The 27,984-nt window shown below is 33.5% G+C and overlaps 3 protein-coding genes across 7 annotated transcripts; 1 reads left to right on the top strand and 2 right to left on the bottom strand.

The window, feature by feature from the left end:
• Window positions 1-62: 62 nt before the first annotated feature.
• Window positions 63-6,493, bottom strand: Uck (Uridine-cytidine kinase). 2 transcript variants are annotated; one of them, XM_013311759.1, is made up of 6 exons: window positions 6,298-6,493; window positions 5,637-5,896; window positions 5,229-5,371; window positions 4,652-4,749; window positions 4,394-4,442; window positions 63-655 (listed from the first exon to the last, which is right to left on the bottom strand). In XM_013311759.1, the coding sequence occupies exons 1-6, from the start codon at window positions 6,484-6,486 to the stop codon at window positions 519-521; spliced, it is 876 nt and encodes a 291-aa protein (XP_013167213.1). In that variant the 5' UTR covers window positions 6,487-6,493; the 3' UTR covers window positions 63-518. The 2 variants fall into 2 exon arrangements, with proteins under 2 accessions (XP_013167213.1, XP_013167212.1); XM_013311758.1 differs by lacking the exon at window positions 63-655 and adding an exon at window positions 2,956-3,741.
• A 421-nt stretch (window positions 6,494-6,914) lies between these two features.
• Paics (PAICS bifunctional enzyme) lies at window positions 6,915-11,317 on the bottom strand. Its single transcript, XM_013311705.1, has 8 exons — window positions 11,168-11,317; window positions 9,998-10,201; window positions 8,996-9,253; window positions 8,522-8,647; window positions 8,250-8,335; window positions 7,751-7,919; window positions 7,378-7,595; window positions 6,915-7,218 (listed from the first exon to the last, which is right to left on the bottom strand). The coding sequence occupies exons 1-8, from the start codon at window positions 11,184-11,186 to the stop codon at window positions 7,027-7,029; spliced, it is 1,272 nt and encodes a 423-aa protein (XP_013167159.1). The 5' UTR covers window positions 11,187-11,317; the 3' UTR covers window positions 6,915-7,026.
• Window positions 11,318-11,828: 511 nt separating this feature from the next.
• LOC106117285 (amidophosphoribosyltransferase) lies at window positions 11,829-26,422 on the top strand. Of its 4 annotated transcripts, none has more exons than XM_013311515.1 (14): window positions 11,829-11,992; window positions 17,821-18,020; window positions 18,978-19,086; window positions 19,350-19,496; window positions 21,291-21,414; window positions 21,604-21,734; window positions 22,042-22,160; window positions 22,437-22,472; window positions 23,508-23,597; window positions 23,780-23,938; window positions 24,203-24,330; window positions 24,873-25,094; window positions 25,510-25,630; window positions 25,964-26,422. In XM_013311515.1, the coding sequence occupies exons 2-14, from the start codon at window positions 17,828-17,830 to the stop codon at window positions 26,116-26,118; spliced, it is 1,734 nt and encodes a 577-aa protein (XP_013166969.1). In that variant the 5' UTR covers window positions 11,829-11,992; window positions 17,821-17,827; the 3' UTR covers window positions 26,119-26,422. The 4 variants fall into 4 exon arrangements, with proteins under 4 accessions (XP_013166969.1, XP_013166972.1, XP_013166970.1 ...); XM_013311516.1 differs by lacking the exon at window positions 11,829-11,992 and adding an exon at window positions 17,342-17,527; XM_013311517.1 differs by lacking the exon at window positions 11,829-11,992 and adding an exon at window positions 17,527-17,600.
• The last annotated feature ends 1,562 nt before the right edge of the window (window positions 26,423-27,984 follow it).

The following is a 27,984-nucleotide window of genomic DNA, read 5'->3' as shown; positions in this document are numbered from 1 at the left end:
ATTTAATTTAAATATTAAAACTATCAATTTAATATAATTATAATGAATATAATTTTGTTCATTTTAAAGGATACAATAAAAAAATAAATATTAGAATTATTTAGTGACATTTCTTATTAACACACTATCTGCTCTTTGGTGAGAGAATTCTGAACGCAACACGCTACTCTAATCTGTGGTAAATTCAATTATGGCGCCAATTTTCCAAAGTAACGAACATTTTAAGGTCTATGTTACCAGGTCATAAAATAACAAAAAAATGGCGCCGATTTTTATTTTACTTCACAACTTAACGTAATACGAAAATGCCCAGACTAACGAAAAGTTAAAAAAAAATAAGTTTTATAAATAGGTGAATGTTATAAAAATCAACATTTTACATTAACACGTATTGTTCATGATCAAAAATTTATGACGGTCATCTTAAGTTAAATTAAAAATGTAAATCTAAACGTGTGCGGTGTATCTCACTAGCCATAACAACTACAGACCTTATAATACTAAATAGAGGGGACGCTTCAATGCGGCCGGCCGCTCTGTCCGCTGCGCTGCGGGCTGCCGGGCACTGACGTCGATATGCCCAGAGGTGGCAACTTCTCCACCGGGCTACGTCGCAGGTAGTCTGATATGTGTTGCACGATTAAGTCTATGGCCACTGAAAAATACAGACAAACATATTTTAAACAATACATTAGTCTATGGAATTGTGTGATCTGAATAAAGGCTATGTCAACTTCAAAAGGAAAAAAATACAGACGAATCGATACCCTTTGATTTTGAAGTCGATTAAAAGAACTACTAGAAAATGGATACATATGATATTACGACAAAGAAATAAATTCTCTGATATGAAAATACATATTTTATTTATGTGTAGAATTTAAAAAAAATATATTTCTTTCTTTTAAATTGCAGTAAGGCTCATTGTAGCAAATTAAAGTCAGTTTGTTTCTTTCCATACTATATTTTATTTATACATTAAACATTTAGGCAATAAGAAGTTATTTCTTAGGTAACTTTACATATCGATCATTTTTGTCAAAATAACCCGAGTAGAAAATTAAATTAAAAACAAAAAAAAAACAAACATTTTTTTTATATTCATATTACAGTTATTTGGCATGGCTTTTGCCTGAACACAATTTATATTTGTAAGAACAAACAGTAAATTATTTCACTGGAATTTAAAATAATTTTATAAAATGCTAACACAAAATTGTGCATTCAAATTATATTAAAAACAAAATAAAACTTATAAATGCATTAATTTGTTTCATATCAGTTTCCAAAACAAAAAGAAAACTTTTTCAAAAATATACAAATAACAATTTTAGTATAAAGAAATTGCACACAATTACCCCAGTGTGAAAGTTTAAAATTAAAAAAAATGGATTTCTCATGTTTAACTAGTCTCGCTAAATTATAGGATAAACACATTTTTTTGACATTTTGCTATTTTTCACGGTGACTTTTTTTCCTTACTCTATGTACTTTAAAAACGTCAGCCTTATACATAATGTATACAGTTTATATCTTAACCTAAATAATACGTAAAAGCAGTACATAAATGTATTGGAACGATTGCTGTGCACACGCAAGGAATTATAAAAATACATTTTAAAAACAAATTAATATTGTCTATGACAGACCTGTTAAGATATATAACCTTATTTGATCTTTGTAAGGAAGATTTTTTTTACCACCAATGTGCGATTTAAAAAGAATTTATGTGACATGACTTCTAAGAATGTCTAATCGTATTTTTATAGGTTATCAAAATCTTTTTATTTTCTTTTTGTGTGCGTGTTTTCATAACGCATGACCATTGCAACTGGGATAAAAAAAATATCATACAGGAGCGAGCGAGACAATCGTACACGTATTTGGAGGTGCGACAGAGATAGCATTTTTACAAGCCAAACGCCTCTCAGTATTGCCAACTTAAAAAACAAAAAATACGTAATAATTCGAATAAAGAATAAATTTTTATATTACAAAATGACGTCGCGTTATACATTTTATTATTGGATCTGTGACGTACGTTTTAATTAAACTTAAAATAGCGACACTTATAACTAATTCAAATAATATTTATTCTAATACTAAATAATACGAAGATATAGATGGTAAAAAGTTGGACTGTTTTCATTGTAAAAAAAAATGTACGGAAACAATACGGAAAATTAAAAAAAAAAACAATAGCTAAACATTTCGGTGTGTTCCTTTTTCAGCAGCTCATTGGCAAATCTACTTAACAATTTCTTTATACATTTACAACTATTTTTATAATTTTTTACAAATTTTTACAATTTTTTTGGTCCTATATAACAACTATTTAGTTGATTTCACCTGTATTATAAGATTTTCCTTAATGAGAAAGATTACATTTCGTGTGTTGCCAGATTTACATTTTTAAATAATTGGACCAGCTAGTGACCAGTGGCCCACGACTGCGTAAAAAGTAAAAAAAAAACATTTTTTTCATAATAAATAATCATAAATAATCTGTAGATTCAAGACATAAAAATACTTTTAAGCACGCATATTTGAAATTTTCATAATTTTGTAGTTAAATATACAAAAAACCCCGTATTATAATTATTATTTTTAACATTTATATAAGCGCCTTTAAAGATAAAAGTTACGATTTAAAAAAATACAGTATCATAGGCATTGCTGAAAAAAATGCTAACATTTTGAAATTTGACAAAACACTGTCAATTAAATCTCTCTCATTAAAAAATTTACGACATCGTAGCCTTATAAGTAATTAAAAATGCATAAAAATTATTTTGTTAAAATATACAAATACATATATATAAAAGCGATATATATGTGCGTACAATCATATAAGGAATTGGGACAAATACGATAATTTTATCACATCCTTAACCCTTAATTCGACGAAATTTTTTGTAGCAAAAAAACTATTTTTTTAGCAAAGTTTTTCTTACGTAATTTTCTCTAAACTAGTTCAGTACATTTTTTTTTAAATAAGTTGTTCGTCACACTGGACACCATCGAATTAAGAGTTAAAATCTAGAAATCTTGATAGAGGAATAAAATTGGGGGGAGGGGGGGGGGAGAGATTTCTATATGCATATACTTCAATAATACACAGATTTATTAGTTTCGATTCAAAAGGAATTATAAATAATACTGATTGTATGTCAATTAAAATAATAAAATATTCGATTGCAAACCACACCTATATTTTAGAACAGTGTTTTCTAATATTTTTTTATCCCACTTACGTTATATGACAGAATAAAAAAACATTTTTTAAAAAAATCTTCCTACGTCATACAGAAGTTGCAAGATTTGACGTTATTTTACAATATGTGTAAGGTACATAAAGAATTTTCTATATTTTTTGGAATTTTTTCTAATTTTAGAAATGAAAAAAAAAATCCCGAAACAATTTTTTTCAAAATAGTAAGATCTATATTGTTAAGATTAACTAAGCCGGAGTAGGATTTATTAGAAAACACTGCAATAAAATAGTATATAAAAAAAATAACATATCCCGAACGGCTTCAGTCACAGATCCAGTATGGAACTTTGTGCATATCCCCATTGGCTATCGACTGAGAGTATCCTCAGAACTTCCTGACATCCTTCTTCCGTTCCCCTCATCAACTTCCAGATGTGTTCCATTGCATGTTCCATTTGCAACCTTCGGTGCCGGTCTCTTCTTATACATAATGTCCCATATATGGTGCACGATTAAATCAATAGCCACTGCAACAACGAGAAACTGGACTTTAACGCGTTTGCCGTAAAATTCGAATTAGCAGCTACATAAGAACATAGCCGCTGCAACAAGTTTTAGAAGAGGTAGATTTGAAGTTAAGATTTTTTAACGTTACTTGCAGTGGCTATGACCTTTAGTGCTTTTTATGATTCTTTGTGAAGACGGTGCCGTACTTTTTACAATTTTTAAACACACTTCGAATAATTGTATCAGAATTAGGCAAAATAAGTAAATACGCATATAAAATACAGGGTAAAAAAAAAAAATTGTCTTGAAATATTGTAAGCCATATTGACAATAATCAAGAGAAGACTTGTGCTTACTAAAAAGGTATAGTAATTTTCAGATATCGTGGCGACTCTTAACTTCTTACGAGTCGCTGCACAGAACACAATGTTAGGTGCCTTGGGGTGCCAGTGAAACTAGGGGATGGCCACCGAGGCTTTTTATTGAAAAAAACCTACATAACCCGGTTCTCCTAAGAACAAGGTTATGTTAAAATTTCCCATGATACAAAAAAGAAAGATGTGTTAGGGCAATGCGGGGTGAGGCCACCAATGACCTTGAGCCGCCAAGATATTTGAAAAGTACTATGTAAAAGTTTACATGCTAATATTAAAAACTGAAGAAAAATCTTACCTAAATTATCAGCTCCCCTCGGTATGATGACATCAGCAAACTTCTTAGTCTGTAAAGAAAAAAATAAATGAAGGTTTAACTTCACAACAAAAAATATTGCATTAAATCCATTTGAATCAATATTACAATGGCCATCGGCAAGTTCTTTTTTTTTCTCCTAGTCGTTCGTTTACAAGTTCTGTGTAGTTATTAGATGCAAAGTACATAAGTGATTAAAAAATCTAGTTTATACATAAAAACTAAAATAAATAATATTACCGGCAAGCAGAACTCCTCGAATGCAGGCTTCACAAAGTTCATGTATTGATTTAGAACTTGCTCCAAGTCACGGCCGCGCTCCATTATGTCACGAGGTACTGCAAGATTTTATTTACATTTGTAAATCATAGACATTATAATATTTCTTGGATGGATGAATGTTTGTTAGAAGGTATTTCCAGAATTGCTGCATAGATCTGGCTTAAATTTGGCATAGATGTACAACATAATCTGAAATAATGCATAGGTTACTAATTATGTTTTCTTTTTTTATCAAAATAAAAGGAAATCGAAAGATACATTCGGTTAGAGCATTTTTAAACGGATTGCAAAATAAATCTCAGTTCCCTAATGATGAAAGAACTACTAGCAGTTGTCCACAACTTTGTCTATCACCTATGATGTACCATCTTCAATATGTATGTTCTATAATTTAAATAAAATAGTTACATATTGTTTGAATAAGTTATGAACAGAACACAAGTTGAGTTTGTGGTCTATCTGTAACTTGATATGCTATAAAAATAACTTGTTACTTGTTTAAAAATACTTTAGTATTTAAAATGAATTTTCTCACCTCGTCTTGCAAGTCGTGTGTCAGAATCAGTGTCTACAAACAGCTTCATGTGGAAGAGTTCCCGCACTTCCGGGAAATAGAATACCAGGATGCCTTCGATCAGCACAACATCAGCTGGGTAGATTGTGTGTGAGCGATGTGGGCTTTGGAGAGAATTTTTTATATTGTCACAAAATACATACTAGAGTTTTTCAAAAATGAGCTTTAATTATATTATTCTTTGAATTAAATTACTACTAAAAGTATGTTTCTTCTATGAATATTAAACAACGGAAGAATGGTTTAGGTATTTAACTATTTAGTTAATAAAAAGTCACATAACATCACATTTAAAGGACTTGCTACTTGATGGCTAACCTAATAGAAAAATTCCATTTCATATTTTGACATAATTCAAGTTAGACTTACCTAATAGAATTTGTGATATAATCATACTCAGGGACTTCAACTTTCTTTCCGGCCAGAATATCTTTCAGGATGGCAAGGAGTTTCTTGTCATCAAAAGCATCTGGATGATCAAAGTTAAACTGTCCACGTTCAGCTCGGAGCCGTTCTGATGGTGAGAGGGTTCGGTAGAAGGAATCTTGACTGATACAGACAACTCGTCTCTCTGTTTGTTCTTTGTGCTGTTGTCCCAACTTTTCCATTATGCGTTGGCATACTGTTGACTGAAATATACATGTGCTACCTCATTTGAACTTATCCTCTTAGATAGAAGAGTTGCATTAACAAATGTATAAATACAATAATATAATAAATTTATTAAATTGATCAGATCTGTTTTAATTATAGCTTTTTATTTACGGATTTTGACATAGTTTTCAGTTAAACAGACAATTCATTGCCTTAAGTAACAATAATATCCGTTCTACTGCGAATATTTATAAACTGTTAATTGAACAATGAACCAAACAAACCTTGAGGTTATGGCACGTTTCTACTAATGTTACTTTATAATTACTCCAAAGTGTAGTAACAATATTTTACTTTTCTGTATTTTCATTCACTTACGTAAGCAGATCTTAGAATCAGGAAAAATCAATAAAATATTGAAGTGTTATAGACTAACCTTCCCACTGGCCGTCCCGCCCGCTACACCGATTAAGAATGGAGTTTTGCTTTCAAAACCATTGGTAGCAAGGTAATCTGCTGGCTTTTCAGACATTTTAATAGTAAAAATATATCTGGAAGGAACTTTTTTCACCAATGCACCAAAACTCCAAACACGACTTCGCAAAAAATTCGCATAAATTGACATCTCAAGAATTAATGTTGCCACATGTGAATTTATGGCATACGTCCGTCTCACTGTTGCAATAAAAAAAAATAAAGTTATGAATTTTTGTTGTTTCAACCAAGCTTCAACTTTGGTAGGAGAAGCAAACAAAAAAATAATCTTAACCAGTGATTATTTTGAGAGATTAATTTCTGTTGTAAGAATCAGAAAGCCGAAGTTTCAAATTACCCTGTTATTCGTACATAGATCGGCAATCACGGCCCGCCCACTCGTTTATTTAGATCCTTAACTAAATTTAACTTTACTTCAGAAACTTAATAATTAAGGATTACATTGAAACACACCATATTTAAAATAAATTTATTGGAATGATTACAAAATATCACAAAAAGCTATCAAAATAGAAATTTTATTTGATATTCATTGTAATCAAATTTAGGTTTTAATGCGTTAACTTAATTTTGTGATTTTTTGCTTTATGCATATATAGTTGACAGATTAAATATTCGAGAATTGTATAAAACTGAATTTATAATTTCAGTAACTAGAATATTTCATAAATCACATATTTCTGATTTGTTTGTCAGCTTTTCTAAGAGATGCGCTCATTTCAAGTTGTTTAGCTCGGAGTCTGCCCCAGACGAGGTAATCTTGCAGACCGATGATCTGAGCAGCCATGATAGCAGCGCTGTCGGGGTATATCACTGTGGCACACCCGAGACCCGATGGCACGGACAGAGACGACCAGATGTCCTAAAAGTTAAACATAAATGAGCATAAAAATAAGCTGTTTACTGGCAACTCATGAAGGCTTCATACTGGTAACATTATTAGAAAAATTCTTAAATATCACATAACGTTTTCTATTTCTTTGGTAATTTATTGTTTGCACAATTCTAAAAAAAATCTAACCTGTACAAGTTTGTCAGATGGCGGCGGGCAGTTGATGACAGGATAGCTGGTGTTGCCAGAGAGCACGGGGCCGAGGCCGTTGGAGCGGCCGGCCACCGCGATGAAGACGAGCGCGCCGTGCGTGTCCTCGTATTGCTGCATGATGCGCAGCGTCTCCTCCGTCGCCTTGTGAGCTGACGTGATGCGCAAGTCTACTTCCAGACCGAGGTCTTTGGCCGCTGTTACCGGGATTATAAAAAAATAATGAGTTTAATTTAATTCGTTTACTTTTCCTGTCTGTCCAGTATCAGCCGATCGAGGCAACGTTTGTCTATGGCTAAAGGCTTCCCAAAAATCTTTTATTCACCCTAAAGAACTTGTTTTAGAAAGTTACCATTAGCAATTTTGTTGCAATGTTCCCTGTCCTGCGGGGAGCCCATGAACACGACGACCTTGTGGTGTATTGTCGGCTTGAGGTGGTCGAGCTGATCTTTGACCCAAGCAAAGTTACGCTTCACTGTGTCCAGGTCAGCGGCGGTTACGTTCTTTAAGTCTCTGTATACCTGTCAATAAAAAAGTTTTAAAACTTAAAGTTTTGTTAAGTTGGCAACAAGAGATTCTCCTAGTGTTACCTTTTTATGTGAAAGTTTTACTAAACGGTCATTATTATTATTAATTTAACTTAGTAATTATAGTCTGTAACTATAGCAGTTAGTAATTGCAAATATTAGTTTGAAATTCAATTTATGTTTTTAAATTTAAAAATGATGACGAAATCTAACCAAAAATATGTCTTCTAAAAAAACAAGTACACATGATGCAATCATAATTAACCACAAAATAACATAGTTGTAAATAATAATAGCTGCCAGAATGAGATAAACAAATCTTACTTGTTTATCGACCATTAGACGCTTATCTCCCGAAGGCCACAACCTCCAGGAGTCAGAGTCGATGACGTCCGCCACCAGAATGTTGCCTGGAACGTTATTGCATATTAAATATAATAAAAAAAACCGTACAAAAATCATTAACAAGCAAAAAGTATTAACATATTCTAAATTTAAATTTTGTATACGTAAAATAAACATACATGGCTGGTATATTTTGTAAAATGTGATATTATTTTTTGTATAAAAAAAAACAAAAAACACTTTTTTTTTACCTTCAGTGTCAACACCAAACTCGATCTTCATATCAATAAGAGCGCAATCTCTCAATGCCCACGCCTTCTCTAGTATTTCGAACACCAATACTGTGACTTTCTTCATGTAGTCAACTTCATCTTGACCTGCGAAACAAGGATAGTTTTATAATCAACCAGTAATTCTAGAATTATAGAAAATGATGAACTCAATAATTGCATGAACCTAAGATGAAATGCTAGAAATCGAAAAATGTTGGGCGTTTCCCTTTGGAACAGTTTACCGTGTTCGTCGGGAAACATTGAGAATGTCTGTTCCTACAAAACACATCATAAAATAAAGGTGGTTTAATAACATTTATGTGACAGTGCCAGTTACCATAAAGAAATATAATCTGTGGACTGGGTTTTTTCTTCTTTTTAGTATGTGGTATTATTCTGGGTTATAGTTCAACTCTAGAGTAATGAGTAAAGTGCAATAAAACATAAAATTACCAATAACAACATCATTGACTTTCAACTTAGCCGACAGTAGTTGTTCCTCAGACCACTGGGGGTCGTGGTTAGCGTCGTCCTTGAAGAACGTCTCCAGTTTGACAGGAGTGAACCTATAGCCCTCGGGCACGCCGGGATTCCTCTTGAGGAAGGATCCTGTCGCCAGCCTCCTTGTCACCCACTCTATCGGCACCATGTCGCATTTCTTCGATATAAAGGCGGTTGGTGATGCTATTTTGACGAATGCTGTTTTTATATCTGAAATAAAATTGTTCCCAGTCAGTATTGTTTTTAATAAAAAGAGATTTTATTTGTTGTATATACAGATTAAATAAGAATCATAATCTCCTTATCCTTATCTTTGTGACCAGGGATGCTTGAATTTTTGTTTATGATAAACGAAAGCAATAACGTCTTAAAAAGCAATCTTTTTTTCTTGGTTTACAAAAAGTTTCCGAGCCATCCAAACTTGATAATTTTAACTGTCGTAATTGAAGTTAGGTTTATAATTATGTTTACAGTATTTAAGCGGCTTGTTTATTAAATATTATCTATGCGAAATAACTTTAACTTATATATAGTTTAAGTTTCGTAATTACAAACAAGTGAGATAATACTCCGGTGTTATATGAGGTCAGGAGAAATGATATTGCATTATGTAATACAAACAGAATATTGCTAATATTTAGCACCTAGAACAATAGAACAAATACAAATTATTTATGTACTTATTTTTTTAATTTAACGTTCCTTATTTGAACTGGCAAGTACGGCTTATGGTCGGGGTATAGACAATGAAGCAAAAAGGTTTTTACCTGACTTTCGACAAAATAGTTATGGTCTAACGATTTTTTTCTTTTAAATAATTTTACTAAAATGTATTAAGCTTATCTAATATATCTAGGACTTCGTTTATAAAACTCGAAAACCAAAATTCGAACCTGGGTTCACGTTTTGCGGTTCAAATAAATGTTTTAAGTTGAAAGAAATTAATGTTCTTACTGGCAGCTTTGAGTATTTCAAAAACTTTGGCATTGGTCTGATTAGATATCGCCGCTTTCCCCTCCAGATCATGAGCTTTGACGCCATCTCCCGCGGTGATCCTGTCCTTATTTAACAGTAGACAATGGCCAGGCTGCTCAGGTAAATCGAACACTTGCTTAGTCTTGCCTTCTATAAGCAAAGTGCCCAGCTTCAAACCACCAACTGTAAAACATTATAGAAATAAGCAAGTCATACGGTAGATAGTATAAGTAAGAAGAAGGATAGTGTAAGGTACTGCACTGCACTAAGGGAACGTACCCATACTACGTGACCCGTTTAGGGGGGGGGGGGTCCTTAAAATACTACGGTCAGTCACAGGAGCGGGGCGGCTCAGATTTTAGTCACGTAGTCGTTAGTTGTTTTTTTTTTCATAATACATAATTCACTAGTAATTTAATGACATGCAGTTTATGGTATAAAGAAGAGTATGAGCCAATTTTTTTTCCAATTTTTGTCTGTGAAATGATTAAAAAACATAATTATGAAATACTACGTAAAAACTAAAGGCGGGGTGTCTTGGCATGTACTACGACGACGAGTAGTCACCGAGGGAAGGGATTAGTGGAGGAAACTAAAAAAATAGGTCACGTAGTATGGGTATGTTCCCTAAACTGAACTCAAAAATTTTGACAAAAAAAAATAAAAAGTAACAAATATTAAACACCTTATGGGACCTTGGTATATATTTAAAAGAAAAAGAACATCAATAAATAGTTTGTCTAAAAGTAATTTTACTTACATTTTGCTTATAAAGTTAAAAGTTAAAGTTTCACATGTCAATATATGCGAAATTTGAATCGGAGGAAATCAAATAAATTTCTTAATAACCACGGAAGTAATCAGAAAAATTGATATCATTCAATTTTATTAAAATATTATAAGTCGGAAAAATTAAACATTATTAATTCAACTTTCAAGGTCAAGGTCAACAAGTTATCACGTCCAGGATTAATGAAAAGTTATTCTTTAGTCAAATACCCATCCGTACCACTAGCAAAACTAAAAGTTTTGTTCAAGGCCAAACAAACAAATCGAAATTTTGTTCAATTAAAAATACCGGAAAGAAATACGAAACATATAACTTATTCGAATGATATAAGATTTAAAAGAAATAATTATATCTGTTACCTTCTTTAGGATAAGACATTTTTCGAACTTATTGTACGATAAACTGGCAATAAAACGGTCTTAACACAGGAATTTATGCACCGCGGCCAACCTATTTAACAGAGAGAACCTCTTATAAAGTTTTGACGACGAATATTGTTCGAATACAACCACGTGCTCGAAGCTACGCATTAGCTATCTGACAAGTTTGTGATAACAATTTATAACCTGACTAAGTCATTTTGATACTTAAAACTTTTTTCAGAAACTAATTTTTAGGCAGACGCTTTGCGTGTTTTGGTTTTTACTGAAAACAAACTGACAAACTGAAAAATTGTGAAACATAGTTTAGTGATATAAGTGTACGTTAATATTGGTCACAAAGTACAAAGTAAGTAGTAAAGTATGATGTCAAAATGTGCTATTTAAAATTTGGTTTCTCTTCTCATGGAGAAAATGGATAAATTGTGGACGATATCTCTCTGTACTATGTACTCTTTTAAATAAGCAGGGATAACATATTTTTTAATTGTTATTACTCAACATTACAATGGACCCATGACCCAAAAGCAGACTTAATTGATCTTGATGTTTTTTCTAAAGTTTGATTCTAGTGTTGCGTTCCGTAAGTATCAAGTATAGCTATGCGTCGTACATCTATTGCTATTTCGGTCACTCAATCGGCGTACTTGATCTCACTCGCAGTCAACTTCAATTCAAATTCAAATTATGTATGGACATTCAATTATTTCGTGATACTTGTCGCTCCTATACGCTTCATAAATTAAGGTTGTTGTTGCCGCATTTTTGCAAGTTATTCAGTTGAGTGTACTATTACTTATTCAGGTACGTACATAAATGCTCTTAGTATTAGTTTTTAAAATAATCTATTATAAGACTTTAATAATACTAAAATCCGTATAAATATAACACAATGTGCAGATTTAAGTTGTGTTAAGTTTCCCAGGTTAAGTTTACTTATGATAAATATTGCTATGGAAACGTCAGTGACAGACAATGTGGTGCCCCGCATGGCATTATTGTTTTTTGAGGCTTTTTGTTTTGATACATGAAAGTTGTGAACATTTGTTTCTATTTTGAGTTAAGTTTACTTGAGTTTTATTCTAAAATCACTTTTCGACTTTAAGTTTTGTGAAGTTTGAACAATTTTATATTGAATTTTAATGAAGTTCCAGTGTTACGTAGTAATTTATGTAACATTTAATTTTGCAATAATTAGCAAAAATTATATATACTTTTAGGAAACTTCTTGTTTACGTTCTTGTTTCGTAGAGTAAGTTATATAAATATCTAGCTAACAATATCAAACTTTTTTTCTTTTGAACACACAGATTTTTTAGGTATAAATATGACATTTTTCCATTCTTTAAACTTTGGAAACTATAACATTACTAGTACCTAAGTTTTTTTTTGTCTAATATTTTTTATACAAATGTGAGATAATTTAACCAGTTCAATTTTCCTCAGAGAATCCTTGATGGTAAACTTTTAATATTGAAAAATGGAATAGAGGAGAAAGAAAAATATTCTTTTTTTTTACATTCTAATTATTTTGACAGCTAAAAGTAGGCAGTCTGTAAATCTCCTTTACTAGAATAAAGTGGTTACTCGCTTGTTTCCCAAGTTGTATAAAAGATTAGTAATTTTTAAAGTTTAGAGAAAATTATTAGTTTAATTACAGGCTTAACACAATCATTAATAATTGTATGTTAAATTTTAAAGTCTCTTGGAACTTCGTTAGTTTGAACATGCATGTAAAATAAAAAATATATTTTTTTTAATTCTGAGACATAAGGAACTTTATTGTACTGAGTACATTTCAAGATTATGGTATTGAGTGAAAAAGAAATTCATGTATATCAGATGTTAGTAATTAATTTTACATGATAGATGGGTTACAAATGTTAAAAGGTCTTTTAAGAGGTGTAACTCTTTTGAAGCAATTGGAATTGGTTTGCAACGGACAGACTAGAAAATTGATTGATGAAATAAAAAAATTAAGAGACTGATAAAATTTGGTTATAATAAAAGATAATTAAATATATAATTGTTTAATTATGAAGTATGACTGAAGATAAATGGCCGGTATGTGGTATTGGCCCACTTTAGCTGTTCGCTGTCAATAGGTCTCTACCATTATGATATGCTAACTGTAAATAACAAACATAACAACAATATTTGCTTACAATGTTTATATTAACATAGTACTTAGAACTTTCAGTTACCGATTATCTGTTTGTTACTTCAATTACAGCAGTTAAAAAAACATAAGAAGTTACATTCAGATATCTAAATTTCTGTATAAAATATATTGTCATCTCTGTCATTGCCTTTGACAAAAAAGAGATAACAATATATTTTAAACGGGGAATTTGAACTCGGAAACCCACAGTTAGAAGTAGTAGGTTTAGAACAAAAAATGTTTTTGTTGACATAAGAAAAGTTAATGTATCACAAAAATATTTAGTTGCAATATAGATATAAGTTTCTAAAAGCATTTACATTTCGTATGTTGCGTAGTAATGTAGATATAAGAGACAATGATGCATTCGCTTCGAAGTTTTTTAAAACTGCCAAAAACTTACAGACTTTTGCGTCCCTGAGGTCTAATTTAATCATCTTTCCCTTCCCATCCTTTTTCTAATAAGGAAAGGATGGAAAGTGGAAGTGGACTTTCCGGATGAGAGGATGCATGGGAAGGAAAAATATTTTCTTTATGTGCAATGCATATGCAATTGCATATGTCTATGGGCAACGGTCACTTCGCTATTTCAGCGATTTCAGGTGGCCACTCGCTCGTTTGCCACCTTATGATAAAAAAAACTTTTTAAATGGTGTATAAGGCTATATCACAAGCACGTTTCTCTTGTGTGAACGCACCTTGTGCTTAAATGAACTAGATATTATTATATATTAAAATTTTTTATCTTTTTTTTAAATTATCTAAATGGTAATTATTTTATGTCGGTGTTTTAACAAATGATAAACTGTTCTCGGATAACGAAAGCTGAATTTTAAAAGTTGTAATTAAGATTTGATTTATTATTCTGTTAACAGAATTGGAGGGCACATAATGTTTAAGGCTAGTCGACATATGCGATGAATAGAGTTACATCTCATATGAGATCTTTTAGATGTAACTTTTTTCGACAGATGGCTTTTAGTATGCTTCTAATCGACTTAAAAAACTGGGATATATTTTTAATAGAAATAACTAAATAACATCTTCCTTAAGACATGTTTAATGGATATAATTCAAATGTCATGTTTGAACATACTTTTTGAGACGTACTCTTTACCGTTTGTTTTTCAATCGTATACAAAAAGTAATATTGTCTGCTGAATCTACTATTTATGGGTGTGTTTGATTGACTTATTTGTTATGCGCAATTTATATTTGAAGCAAGTAGGTGTTGAAATGGTTACGTAATTGGCGACCTGTCGCGAATTCTTATTGCATAGCTGTAGTTCTTGTTACGCCTACACAATATAAAATATTGCCTAATCGAATAGTTATTAGGTTTAGAAAATATAGTTCATTTTTGTTATGTTAAAAGTAGATTAAAAATGAATAAACGAATTGAGAACTTACTCATTTTTGAAGTCGGTTTATAAGAGGAAGAAAGAAAAGAAGAAAACGTTTATTATTGCTGGCATTTTAGAAAGCTAACTATTTTCTTCTCTTTCTATTATAATTTTTTCTATACATGGTCTGGAATCGTATATTTAAGAAAGTACTTTATGTACTTACATCTTTGTTAATTTTCTTTCCTTAAGGAAAAAATTGCCAAAACAGATAGCCAGAGCGTTTGATATTTGTTGAACTTTTTGTGACTAAACAACTTAATATTATAGCTAATAATAGCTTCTGTCGAAACATCTGTACAAAAATCTTGTCATCGCTTTCATTCTCCTTGAAAAAATAGAGACAACGATATGTTTTTATAAAGATTTTTTGGCAGTGGAAACTGACGTCAGCATCGCCGCCGAAACGTCTGCTAAGTAACGTTATTATAATGAGGAATCAATTTATTTTTTGTAATACAAAAAGTATTTTATCATTTTGTTTATAATTAGAACTTTGTTTTGTCTGTGGCGAACACGAAAGCTGCTAACTAGTATATAATTCCTGTGTAAAATTAAAAGTTTGTAAACAAATTATGCCAACGACTTTCACACGAGGGATAAACAATGGGGCAGAGTTGTAGGACAGTGCAGTACTTAGTGCTATGAATGTGAATCTTACTATTATTACAAATTCGAAAGATTCTTGCTGAAATTTAGTATAAATACACCTAACATAGTCTTTAAGGACACATACGCTAATTAAATTTTAATTGTTAATTCCGCGTAAACGGAATCGCGTGCTACAGCTGGTATAATAAAATTAATTTTTAGACCTTTTGCAATGTAACCAATGTATTTACTGTGAGATTATAAAGTTGCATCATGTGACATTTGATAATTTAATTATAAACAACTATCGACCCGCCCCGATTTCGTTCGAATGACAGAGAATATATGTCTGTTCACTTTTCTGTCAAATCATTACCCTTTCCGTAGGTGTACTTTAATAAAACCCTTGTAAACAAAGCCGTGGCCAGTCCGCGTTCTAACTTTACGTTTTCGTGATATCTTTTTTGTATTAGAAGGGGGCAAACGAGCAACGAATCGTGATATCATCTAAGACATTTGTCAGATTGTTACTTTAAATGCTAATTTTATTCAACATCAACATTTATGTCTCCTGATAATAATAACATTTACGTAGATTAGGATTAATATAAAAAAAATAACGCTGTAAACAACGTGCGATGTGTTATGTTTTCGTCTAATGCAAAACACGATTATAGTGAGAAAACCGTACAAAATCCATCGTTGACTTTTTTTGACGGGACTTTAATTTACACTGTCAAAGTCGTGTGCAACCACTGTGACAAATAATATGAAAAAAAAACGATTTTTGTCGTATTGTTTACTAGAAACAAGTAATGATGTAGCCTAGGCGTAATTTTGCATCGGACTTATCTGTTGTTTATAGCACAATTCCTTTATTGCCATGTTGTGGAAAGATACCCAAATGTCAGCAGATAACTGACCCCCCGCGGCTGATCTGACGACCAACACACTGGAATTGCGTTTCACTTACGTATATATAAATTTATCACATTTAAAATTAATATTATTGTTTCAGTACAATGAATATTAAACTTTGCAGTCACGAAGCAACATCATTTCTTTCACATCATGAAACAAACACTGTTTACTAAATAACAAATCAATGATTTAAAAACAAAGGGCTACGGACTGCAACATCAGCTCTTTGTTCGTGTCCCACTGTACGTGGATTCTTCGCAAGAGATATCCGTCCTCGGGATCCATCGTTTCAGGCGTTACTCACACTTTTTAGGGCCAACTCCATCGATGTCATCATCATCTCATACGTCGCCACTGAGGGGGCTTGAAGAATACCCTAAGTCAGGGGTACATAGACCATAGTTAACAACGGTCGTGCTGGTTGGTTGACTTCATACATATCTTTGAATTTCTTCTCAGATATGTTGCATCACGTTTTCCTTCACCGGACTTCGGATAAATGTACATATGTAAATCCCATCATATATGGGGGGAGGGTTAGCTTAGGGTAGGGTCCTAGCCCCTCGGTAGGGACCTATAGTGAGCTGATTATGAAATCCCATCGGATTAGTAGCCAGAGCTTGCGTAATAAAAGTCACGTGCTTAACCCCTGAACGCTCTGGTTGTGACGTACATCTCCAATTGACAATCGCCATTGATATACAAGTAACCGATCATTTTTTTTTAATTCATCCATCGTTGTATTTTAAGACAGCATTATTAATTGAGGCTGTAGTACACCAGCTGTTTCTGGACCTATCAATGTTAAAATAGACAGGAGTCAAAGTATTAATGTTAATAACACAATTTCGTCTGGTAATAGAACGTGATACCTTGATAACCCTAATGACGTAGATTCTAAGTAGGTCTGTGTTTAGTTTAAGACGAAAATATTTTCGTTTTACTGACGTCAATGATTTATCAGTGATTTTAAGGAGTTAACAATAAGCATCATCGTTCGGTTTTTAATAAGTTGTAAGTTTCTTGTTTATTACGTATTGTTGGTAATAAATCTTGGTTACTCGTGCAATATAATCAGTGTCGGGGGTTGAGTACGGTTAGTCACCGCCCTGATTCAAGTCGCGTGCGACAGTGATACAAAAGTTTTAAAAAAAATAAATAAACAAGTTTCAAACGGACGTTAGCTTTTTGTTATCTGCTTGGTATTTGGTTAATTTTGGGAAACAAATTTTGGGGCTTTTGACTTATTATTGCCAGGATAAGGTATTTTAATTTTCTTGTTATTTTGTTTTTAATTTTGTTTCGACTTAAGGAGCCTGACAGTATAATATAAGATATAAGTCGTGAATATTTTTACTACATTTTATTATTATTATTTAGCACTGCAAACTATTTTCGGCGCCCGGGTGTACAATATGCCCAGTGCCCCTCAAAGTAGGCCGCGCAAGGTCCGCCGGGCCTTACGGGAGGCGTGCCCGCCCCACCCCCTTGCGCTCCTAGTTAAGGTTGCTATGTTTGCATTCCTCTAATTAACTAATCTATTTCTTGTATTCCAGACACAACATGGACGGTCCCGTTGGACCATCTCCATGTAAGCTGAGCAGCGGACGCGAGGAGTCACAAGACACGCACACAGCGAGGCTGGACGCGCGGGAAGCGAGCGATGGCAGCTGTCAATCCAACTGTCAGTGTGACAAGACGCAAGGCGAAGTCAAAATAAGGAGCAAGAGGTACGGCAGGGGCGCTGTGGAGTCAGGTAAGGTTTGCGGGAGTCGAACAATAGATTTTAATATTATGTATATTAGTTTTGCTTCATTTAAAACAAATTAACTGGTTAATAGCCATAACGTGATGTATGAATACGCCGATACGCTTTTACCTACCTTAAATAAAAGATACGAATAGGTTGAACACGCAGGATTAATTCTGTATAGATCTGTTGGCCTTTGTTGTGCCTGTTTGGCTTTTGTTTCTTTGCCAACTTATACTTTAATCACATGGTTCGTGTTAGCTATAGCCTTACTTTTAGTGGCTGCGGAGCTTTCTTGTATCAAATCAGATGTCCCACATATAGAGAGGGTCTTATAGGTATTTTGACAGTGGAAATCCACGGTAATATTGTTTAACAAGTAGAGGCGTGCATATCTCGTGATGTATTGACAAGTGAGGATTATCAAGGCATGATGAAACTCTCCGCGGAGGTCAGCCGTAACGCGCCGACCACCGCTGATAACGACGATATGAACGGACAACGTATTGTTACGAATCGATTATTCAATACTAATAATAGAAATATCTAACATGAATGATTCTTTTTTCTTACGATCTATTGACCATTTTAGGGGCGACTTTTCTTCAATTAAAAGAGATCGGAACAATAAAAATACAACACAATCTATGGTTTTATTTTGACATAGAAATAATGAACATAAAAATATATTTTTAGCGGAGCCGCATTAAGCTTTTTCGGCGCCCTAGGCGCGATTTTTCTGGCGCCTCCTTTTTTGGTGTCGCAAGTTTTCCAAAGACAGAGTTTCTTAGGGGACACCACTGGCGTCTGCGGCGCCGCATTATACTCGGCGCCCTGGGTGGTCGCCCCACATGGCTCTAACCTAATCGCGCTACTAATTCTCCGTGTATTTGAAGTTAACGAGAGTTCTTTAAGCGTGACTATGATGTTTGAGTTATTAATTTGTTCTCTTTTAATTGCCAGGTTTAACACACGAATGCGGTGTGTTCGGGGCCATAGGCACCGGTGATTGGCCCACACAGGTGGACGTCGCACAGGTTATATGCTTAGGACTTGTGGCGTTACAACACAGGTCAGTGTTATAGCAAATAAAAGAGTTGTTTTTGTTTAGAAACCAGATTTAAAGACACATTTCTTCAAACAGATATAGACAATTCACTGGCACAGTTTAAAAATATTAAAAATGTGTATAAAACATTAAAAATGGAAACTGATATAATATTTACCTCTTATCAATAAAAGACCTGTTTCTTAAATTATCGTTTTAACTTTTCCATTTGGCCTATAGATAATGATTATCTATATGGAAAAAAATCTATAATTGTATGTACCCAGGGGTCAAGAGTCGGCAGGGATCGTGACGTCAGAGGGCAAGAGTGCACGGACCTTCAATTCCCATAAGGGCATGGGTCTGATCAACAATATCTTCAATGATGAAGCCATGAGGAAGTTGAAGGGAAACCTTGGCATAGGGCATACCAGGCAAGTGATAAAATAATGTCATTGACCTTTGTGTGTATCTGCCCTTTTAATTAGGGCTATAAAAAATTACGACCTTCTATCGTATTTATAAACAACTTACCACTTTTAAGTGTAGATAAAATAATATTTTCGATGTAAAATACGTTTATTTCTCAAAGTATATTTTTTCCTAAGTATTAGGTAAATATTCACCGACTGATTTTTTTATTTAAATTACGATTACTAACGCAATGTTGAATAAATCAATATTAATATTATAAATGCGAATGTTTGGATTGATGGATGGATGTTTGTTTGAAGGTATCTTCAAAACGACTGTATGGATCTCGCTGAAATTTAGCATGAACGTCTAGAAGAACAATTTTTTTTTATTCCGCGCGGACGAAGTTGCGGGCTACTGCTATATTTTGCTTCTTACTAATATTATAAATGCGAATGTTTAGATGAATGTTTGCTTGAAGATATTTCCGGAACGGCTCAACGGATCTTGACAAAATTTTGCACAGATATAAAACATAGTCTGGAAGCACACATAGGCTACAATTACACCTTTTTTTATTATTATATTTAGGCAATATACAGTGTCAAAGTTGTAGGTATATTTGAATTTTATATCTTCAAACATTAGTTCTTGATTGGAGAAGACGTAAATTGCTCTATTATTGTTTATGATTGATTCCGGCCTTGAGTGTTGAATGAACACATCCTCTCCTCACCGTACTTACTTTTAGTTACGTCATATTAGACTAACGTTGATGACGTCACTACAATGACAGAGCCAACTGATATTTTGAAAATAGAATCGTCGTTATGATGGATTCGATTTAAACGGATTGTTCCAAAAACTTGATTTGATAATAGAACTAAAGAGTTCTTCAACAAAAAAGTTTCCCCTCCGTGAAATTTTGGTGCAGTTGTCTCTTGTAATGTAATCTTGCTTCTTACTAATATTATAAATGCGAATGTGTGGATGTATGGATGGATGTTAAAAGGTGTCAGAACGGTCGCATGGATCTCGATGATATGTGGTATGCATGAAAGTATTTGTATGGAAGAACACATATGTTATAATACTAATTAAGTTTTTTTTTAATTTTGCGCGGACGTAGTCGCGGGCGACAGCTAGTTCTGTACAAACATTAATGTTTTAATATTTCAATAAGTAAGGGTGTTTCAATAGAAACCCACTGCTAACATATTAACTCTTGTCGTCAAAATCATTTAAATTAAGTTTAATTTGAACTTAATTTGGTGATAATCAGTCATTTGTTTACAATGTGACAGTAAGATTGACATGGAGATGTCCAAATGGAGCAGTAGGTCACCACAGATAGTAGAAGATGACGCAATTTGCGTCAGTGTTACCATCTCCATGTAATTGTTGGACGTCTTGCGTTTGACCTATGTTGTTGTTCACGATTTGTTTGTTTTGTAAATATACGTAGATATAATCATACGTACTTTTAATATCTTACTTCTTACTAATAATAAAAATGCGCATGTTTGGATGAATAGATGGATGTTTGTCAGAAGATATCTCGAGAACGGCTCAACGGATCTCGATTAAATTTGTCATAGATGTAGAACAAGTTGTAGTCTGGAAGAACACGTAGGCTACTAATTAAGTTTTTTTTTAAATTCCGTGCGGACGCTAGTAGCCAGATATGTCTTATTGGGGTATAGAGAAGACCGTAAAGCAGTGAAACAATCTTTCGAGCGCATCTACACATAACATCATGTCGAGTCTATGGCATGTAGTGCACTGGTTTTATTTTATAATCTAAATATGTGTAGGTATTCGACGTCGGCAGCGTCCGAGGAAGTGAACTGCCAGCCGTTCGTGGTGCACACGGCGCATGGCGCGCTGGCTGTCGCGCACAACGGAGAGCTTGTCAACTGCAGCAGCCTTAGGAAAATGGTAAGATTGCTTACTCTATGATTGTTATAATATAAGCTGGTCAAAGAGTATACATTGTGTTATTGAATAGTGTTGCCATATATGAAAGTTGACTGTTTTTTTTACGTGATGCAATCTATAATCTTCCTAATTATATTTTTTTTAAGTTTTTGTTTGTTATGTGAGTCTAACTACGGTATATTTTCTTAGGTGCTAGGTAGAGGTGTAGGACTGTCCACACATTCAGACTCTGAGCTGATCACACAGGCATTGTGTCTGAACCCACCTGAGGGGGAGACCAATGGACCCGACTGGCCTGCTAGAATCAACAACCTTATGAGGTAAACATAATATTGACTCTTGTACTATAAAACGATGGCTCCCATGTAAACTATCATAAGTCGTAATTCTGCGGGCTTTTCCTGTTTTATGTTATTTTTAATAAATTCGATAAATACAAATTTATTTCTTTTAGAAGTAAAGTTATAAAAAGAATTGTTAACACAATAGTCATCTGTTGTAATTAATCGTAATTTCAAAAGTTTTGTTTTGCAAAATTTGACAGTATGATAGTTTACATAAGAGTCAGAGAAAACGAAAAAAAATTAAAATAATTGATTTTTTACCAACTATGCTTTCTTTTATTAGGTTGGCACCTCTCAGTTACTCGTTAGTTATAATGTTGAAGGATAAAATCTACGCAGTACGAGACCCGTACGGCAACAGGCCGCTGTGTCTCGGCAAAATATTACCTTTGGGATCATCGTGTAAGTTTATAATTTAAATAAATCTTCATATAATTTCATTATCATGGTCTTTCTTATAAACACGTTAGCTGCCATGATATGACATGACAAGCCATGCATTCAACACCTCGCTGTGGCTTGTCGGACGCTTTTTAATCGAATTGTTGTATACAGCGTGACCCGCAAGGCCCCATAAAGCTAACAGCGGGTCATTTTTTTTCGTTTTTCTAAAAATAATTCCGGCAGCTAACGTGTTAATTAACAATAAATGTCGATTAATAGAGGAAACATTTGCAGATGTCTACAAACAATCGTCGGCGCAGCATGCAGCTGGTAATGCATGTTACATTCATATCATTCACTATTTTTTTTTATAAATAAATTAACTATTAAATAAATAAAGGGTCATGACAGACGGACGGACAGCAAAGTGGTCCTATAAGGGTTTTTTCCTATGTGGTACGGAACCCTAAAAAATAAGTAGCCTATGTGTTCTTCTATGTTTTAAATCTATGACAAATTTTAGCGAGATTCACGCTGCTGGAGATACCTTCTAACAAACATCCATGCTTTTAAACATTCGCATTAATAAATAAGATAGGTTTTTAATCATTTGAGAAAACATTTGGGAGTTTTTAATTTGACCATGACACCATTAAATCTATGGAAGGACGCGTTACTTTTGGGTTTACGTGTTTCGTTACACGAGAGAGACGAAAAATACAATTATGGGCTGAGTGAAAGAGATAGATATATTACATGCATGTTTCTTAGCCTCTAAAATTACTAATATGGGCTTTTAATAGTATCTTTATCATATTTAAAATAATTTAACATTACATATACTATCATTTAACAATATCCATTGCTTGAAGAACTTAACTTAGGTTTCTGAGACCAAAATCCTTTTTCAAAACATATTGTTATCTCTGTTTTGTCAAAGATAATGACAGGAAAGACGATATGTTTTATAAAGAGATTTTAGTCTCAGAAACCAACGCTCAGAAGTGTCTGAACATAAGTTTTATTATATCATAAGGTGGCAAACGAGCGAGCGGTCACCTGAAATCGCTGAAATAGCGAAGTGATCGTTGCCCATAGACACGCAATTGCATATGCGTTGCCTACCTTTATTCTTTTTTTAAAATATGTAAATTAAATATAAAAATTATAATATAATTGATCTGTTTACACATATCTCTCTTCAGAATTATGTTACGCTAATTTGGGTATATAATGTATATATTTTTGTTCGATATTTAACCTCTTTGAAAGTATTTCAAGCGTTGTTTAGTATGTGTAGGTACAGTTAATTTGGTGATGGTCAGTTTTAATAAAGATAAGTAAAATATTTTGTGTTGTTTTCAGTTTTAACAAATGGTATAGCTAAGAATGGAGTGGACGACAAAGCTGAGGGCTGGGTTGTCTCCTCGGAGTCATGCGGTTTCCTCTCAATAGGTAATTATTTATAGTAATAAGATTTGTCTAGTATAGTTATATTCAAATATCTTGGCGGCTCAAGGTCATCTTTGAACTGTACAATGCCCCAACACATCTAACATTGTGTATAATGTCGCGCGAACATAAGAGCTAGCGAGATATGTGAAAAGATATATATCAGGCAATGTGTTGTACGTCAGGCGCTCGGTACGTGCGCGAGGTGTTGCCGGGGGAGATAGTGGAGATGTCGCGGCGCGGCATCCGCACTGTGGCGGTGGTGGAGCGCCCGCCTGACAAGCAGCAGGCTTTCTGCATCTTCGAATACGTATACTTCGCCAGAGCTGATAGTATATTTGAAGGTGAGTGTTGCCAGTTTACAAAAAAAAATATTTTTTATTCATCAGACATGTGGCTTTACAATTCAATTAATTCTTTTATCATATATTTAGAAAGTAAAGGTACAGGTGGATTTTTTGGATGATTCTGTTAATTAAAATTGGGAAATGCAATCACTTCGCTATTTAAAAAAGCATAGAAATGAGTCTATTTCCGACAAAAGAATGTCATAGGAGTAATGTAAAGGTTCTTTTTTATTTTAGAATGATTGTTATGTTGTGTTGCAGGTCAAATGGTGTACTCAGCGCGGCTGCAGTGCGGGCGCATGTTGGCGCGCGAGTCTCCTGTGGACGCGGACATCGTGTCCTCCGTGCCCGAGTCCGGTACTGCCGCCGCGCACGGGTACGCCCGCCAGGTGCGTGCGGTACACTCGCTAACTTATCTACTTTGTAATAAGGTCTCATTTAGATTGCAGTGGTCATAATCTGAATATGTAGCGTTACTATAGTTGACAGGTCACATGTGTACACAAAAACAATGTAAACATTTAATTAAGAGATAATTCATTAATTAAAAACTTTTTTTGAACGCATACCTATTTAAAGCGTAGTTAATGAAATGACATTTGCTAAAAAGTATAATAAATTATGGATTTTTTTTTGGACAATTTACCTTAAAATTGTGGCAACACTAAGATGTTTTAATGAAAAATGTTTCAAAAATTTCTTTTTTTTCTTTTGCTAGATTTATTAGAACTAGCCTTTGTCTGCAACTCCGTCAGCGGGGAATCAAAATAACTTAATTATTAGCCTATGTGTTTTTCCAGACTGTTTTCTTATACCAAAAATTTCAGCGAGATCATTTGAGCAGTTCTGGAGATACCTTTTAACAAACATCCATCCATCCAAACGTTCGCATTTATATTAGTAAAATGACTAATGTTAAATAAACTTTCAGTCCGGTATACCATTCATGGAGGTATTGTGCAAGAACCGGTACGTGGGGCGCACCTTCATCCAGCCATCAACACGACTGCGTCAGCTGGGCGTGGCCAAGAAGTTCGGCGCGCTGTCAGAGAACGTGCGCGGGAAACGTATCGTCTTGATTGACGACTCCATTGTCAGAGGAAACACTATCGGACCTATTATAAAGTTGCTGAGAGACGCCGGCGCTGCTGAGGTCAGTTAAATGCAATATTTTTTAGTTCTAACCTAAAAAAAAAAGGTTAAGTTTTCAGTGCCGGAAGTATTATTTAGTTATTTCTGTTTTTTACCTGAGAATGAAAGAGATAGCTGTTCTGTAGTTTGTTTTAATCTTTGTAATCCTGTCTTCAAAGGATGAGAAGGGGAAGTGGTTTGACAGGGGAAGGGACGCATATAAAAGGAAAATATTTAAATAACTAACTCATTCTGTTCGTACTCCATCCATCGATTAAGTGTAGACAACGCATCTGTATTTGTGGATTTCGATGGGCAGCGGTCACTTCGCTATTATGGATATTAAAAAAAAATTGGAAGTCAATGTTGCCAGTATATCTTTGTGTATCCATTTAGTATGAATATATTATTATATTATTATATTTTTGTTATATTAGGTTCACATAAGGATAGCGTCGCCGCCGCTCAAGTACCCGTGCTATATGGGCATCAACATTCCCACCAGAGAGGAGCTCATCGCCAACAAAATGGACTCCTTCAAGTTGGCCGAGCATGTTGGTAAGTCAACCATGTTTGTTTTCAAATATCTTGGGGGCTCTTAGTTTAGCTTGAACCGCTGCGCAGTACATTGTGCATCTGGAATAGCGGAATGCGGGATGGTAGCACTGCGCAGCGCGCGGATTGTCTTGAGCCGCCAAGATGTATGAAAAGAACTATACCAGCCTATATTTTTTATTCATTCATTTCATAAAAAAGTTATGAAAGAAATCTTCCAAATTGGGGTAGGGGTATCTTAGGGCGCATCGCAAGCGTTCCTCGATATTAAACTTTTGCACCAGCGCACCCTTACGTTCGGCGCCCTGGTCCTCCTAACACCGCTACTGATAACAGGTGCAGACAGCCTGGAGTACCTCAGTGTGGAAGGTCTGGTGAGCGCGGTGCACTACAACATGAAGACCTGTGCGGAGACTGGTCTGGGCGGCCACTGCACCGCCTGTCTCACAGGAGAGTACCCTGGTGGACTGCCAGATGATGTAGACTGGTGAAACATATCACTTAATTGCTTAGACCACTTTATGACTCTAAAACTCCTTTTCCACTACCCAAGACTGGCATCTGAAGTAGATATAATGGTCGTTTAATAGGTCAAGTAGTGGAAAAGGGGTTTAAAATATCCTGCATACTGTCATATTATATATTTTTTCAGCTTTTTGCCTTTGTAGGAAGTCATAATTTGGTTGGTAAATATAATGTTGGGTTAGTGAATTGTTTTAACAGATATCTCTTAGACTATTGAGTTATATAAAGCTGTCTGCACACGTTAGTTTAAAAATAAAATATTCGATTTTTAAATAAGATTTTGAAGGGACCAATTTAATAAAAATACATATCAATATTAGAAAAATATTTCTATTTAAAAATTACGTTGGAATATACATAACGTAATAATCTATATTTCTTTTTAATTTATATTAATATTTTAGTATAATAATAATATATACGTCGACGTCGTAGATATAGACGTCGGTGGCTCATTGGTCAAGCACTTGACTTGCAATCTGCAGGTTCTGGGTTCGAATCCCGCCTTGTACCGATGTGTTTTTCGATTTCCGATTTACATATGTACCGTTTATGTATTTATCCGACGTTCTTACGGTGAAGGAAAACATCGTGATGCTGCACATATCTGAGAGCGTCAAAGATATGTGTGAAGTCAACCCGCACTTGGTCAGCGTAGTTGACTATGGTCTAATCACCCTTAACTTAGGGTAGGCTCCGAGCCTCTCTTATACTTTTTGGAATAAACTTGATATGAATTATTAAGAAAATATAAAAAAAAAAACTGTTTTAACAAATTCAATGCATTTATTTCTAATATTGAGAGTAACATGTTTACTACAAGAATGTGTCAAATTTTTATATGCATATTTTTTTGTAAGGTTTTACTATACTAGATATAAGAAAGTCGTGCTGGTTTCGACTACGTTTACATTTATGTATAATTTTATACAGTTATTGTAAAATCCCCATTATTGTAAAAAAGTAAATTGTTAAAAAAATCAACAAAACACTTCATCTAAATTAAATTTATATTTATTACAATCGGATTTTAGACTCAATTTCAGAACGAAGTTAATTTTTTTTCCTCGAATTTCGTAAATAGTGCGATGAATTTTTTTTTTGTTTTAGTAAAATGGATGAGATTTTTTTTTTAATTTTTGTACGGAATAATTTTATCAAAATTGTCAGATATATCAATTGATTTAATTTTTTTTTAATAATACATACAAATGTAATATTTTATTTTTTTATTTAATCTATATTCTAGACTAATAAAGTGCCTTAACTCGAATAAGAGGATCTAATAGAATAATGAACTAAAAAAATCCTATTTTCTCTATGTATAGATATAAGATGAATTCAGAATTGTCGATGTTATTTACTCTGTACATTCCTATATTTAATATTTTTTTAGGTTATATAATTTAGTTAGGGCTTTGGTTTAGGAAAATTTATTTGTAAAGAAAATCTTCCTATTCTAGTAAATAACATTAATTAAATAAATTTGTATTATTTCATCCTTTTTTCATAATAAAAATCTTAACTATAAGTATCATATTGATTAAAACGACGTGAGAATTTTATTACGAATTTTTGCGATGTTTTTCGTACAATTGTTCAAATTTGTCGTTTCACTTTACATCCGATAGAGGCGCTGTACTAATCTAATATATATTGATGACGCTACGAACACTTTCTCGAAACTTTTCGTGTTAGGTCCTATGACTTTTTAAAATCAATGAGGATAAATAAAATTTCATAATTATTATTATATTTAATTTTATTGTATATAACAAATGCGTCTATATACAAACATAAAAAAAGATTTATTTTTTACATTGTACTAAAAC

Source organism: Papilio xuthus, unplaced genomic scaffold (assembly GCF_000836235.2).
Source record: "Papilio xuthus unplaced genomic scaffold, Pxut_1.1 DF827680.1, whole genome shotgun sequence".
NCBI classification, from domain to species: domain Eukaryota; kingdom Metazoa; phylum Arthropoda; class Insecta; order Lepidoptera; family Papilionidae; genus Papilio; species Papilio xuthus.
Note: the sequence above shows the minus strand (reverse complement) of the source record. Positions and strands in the feature narration are given on the sequence as shown.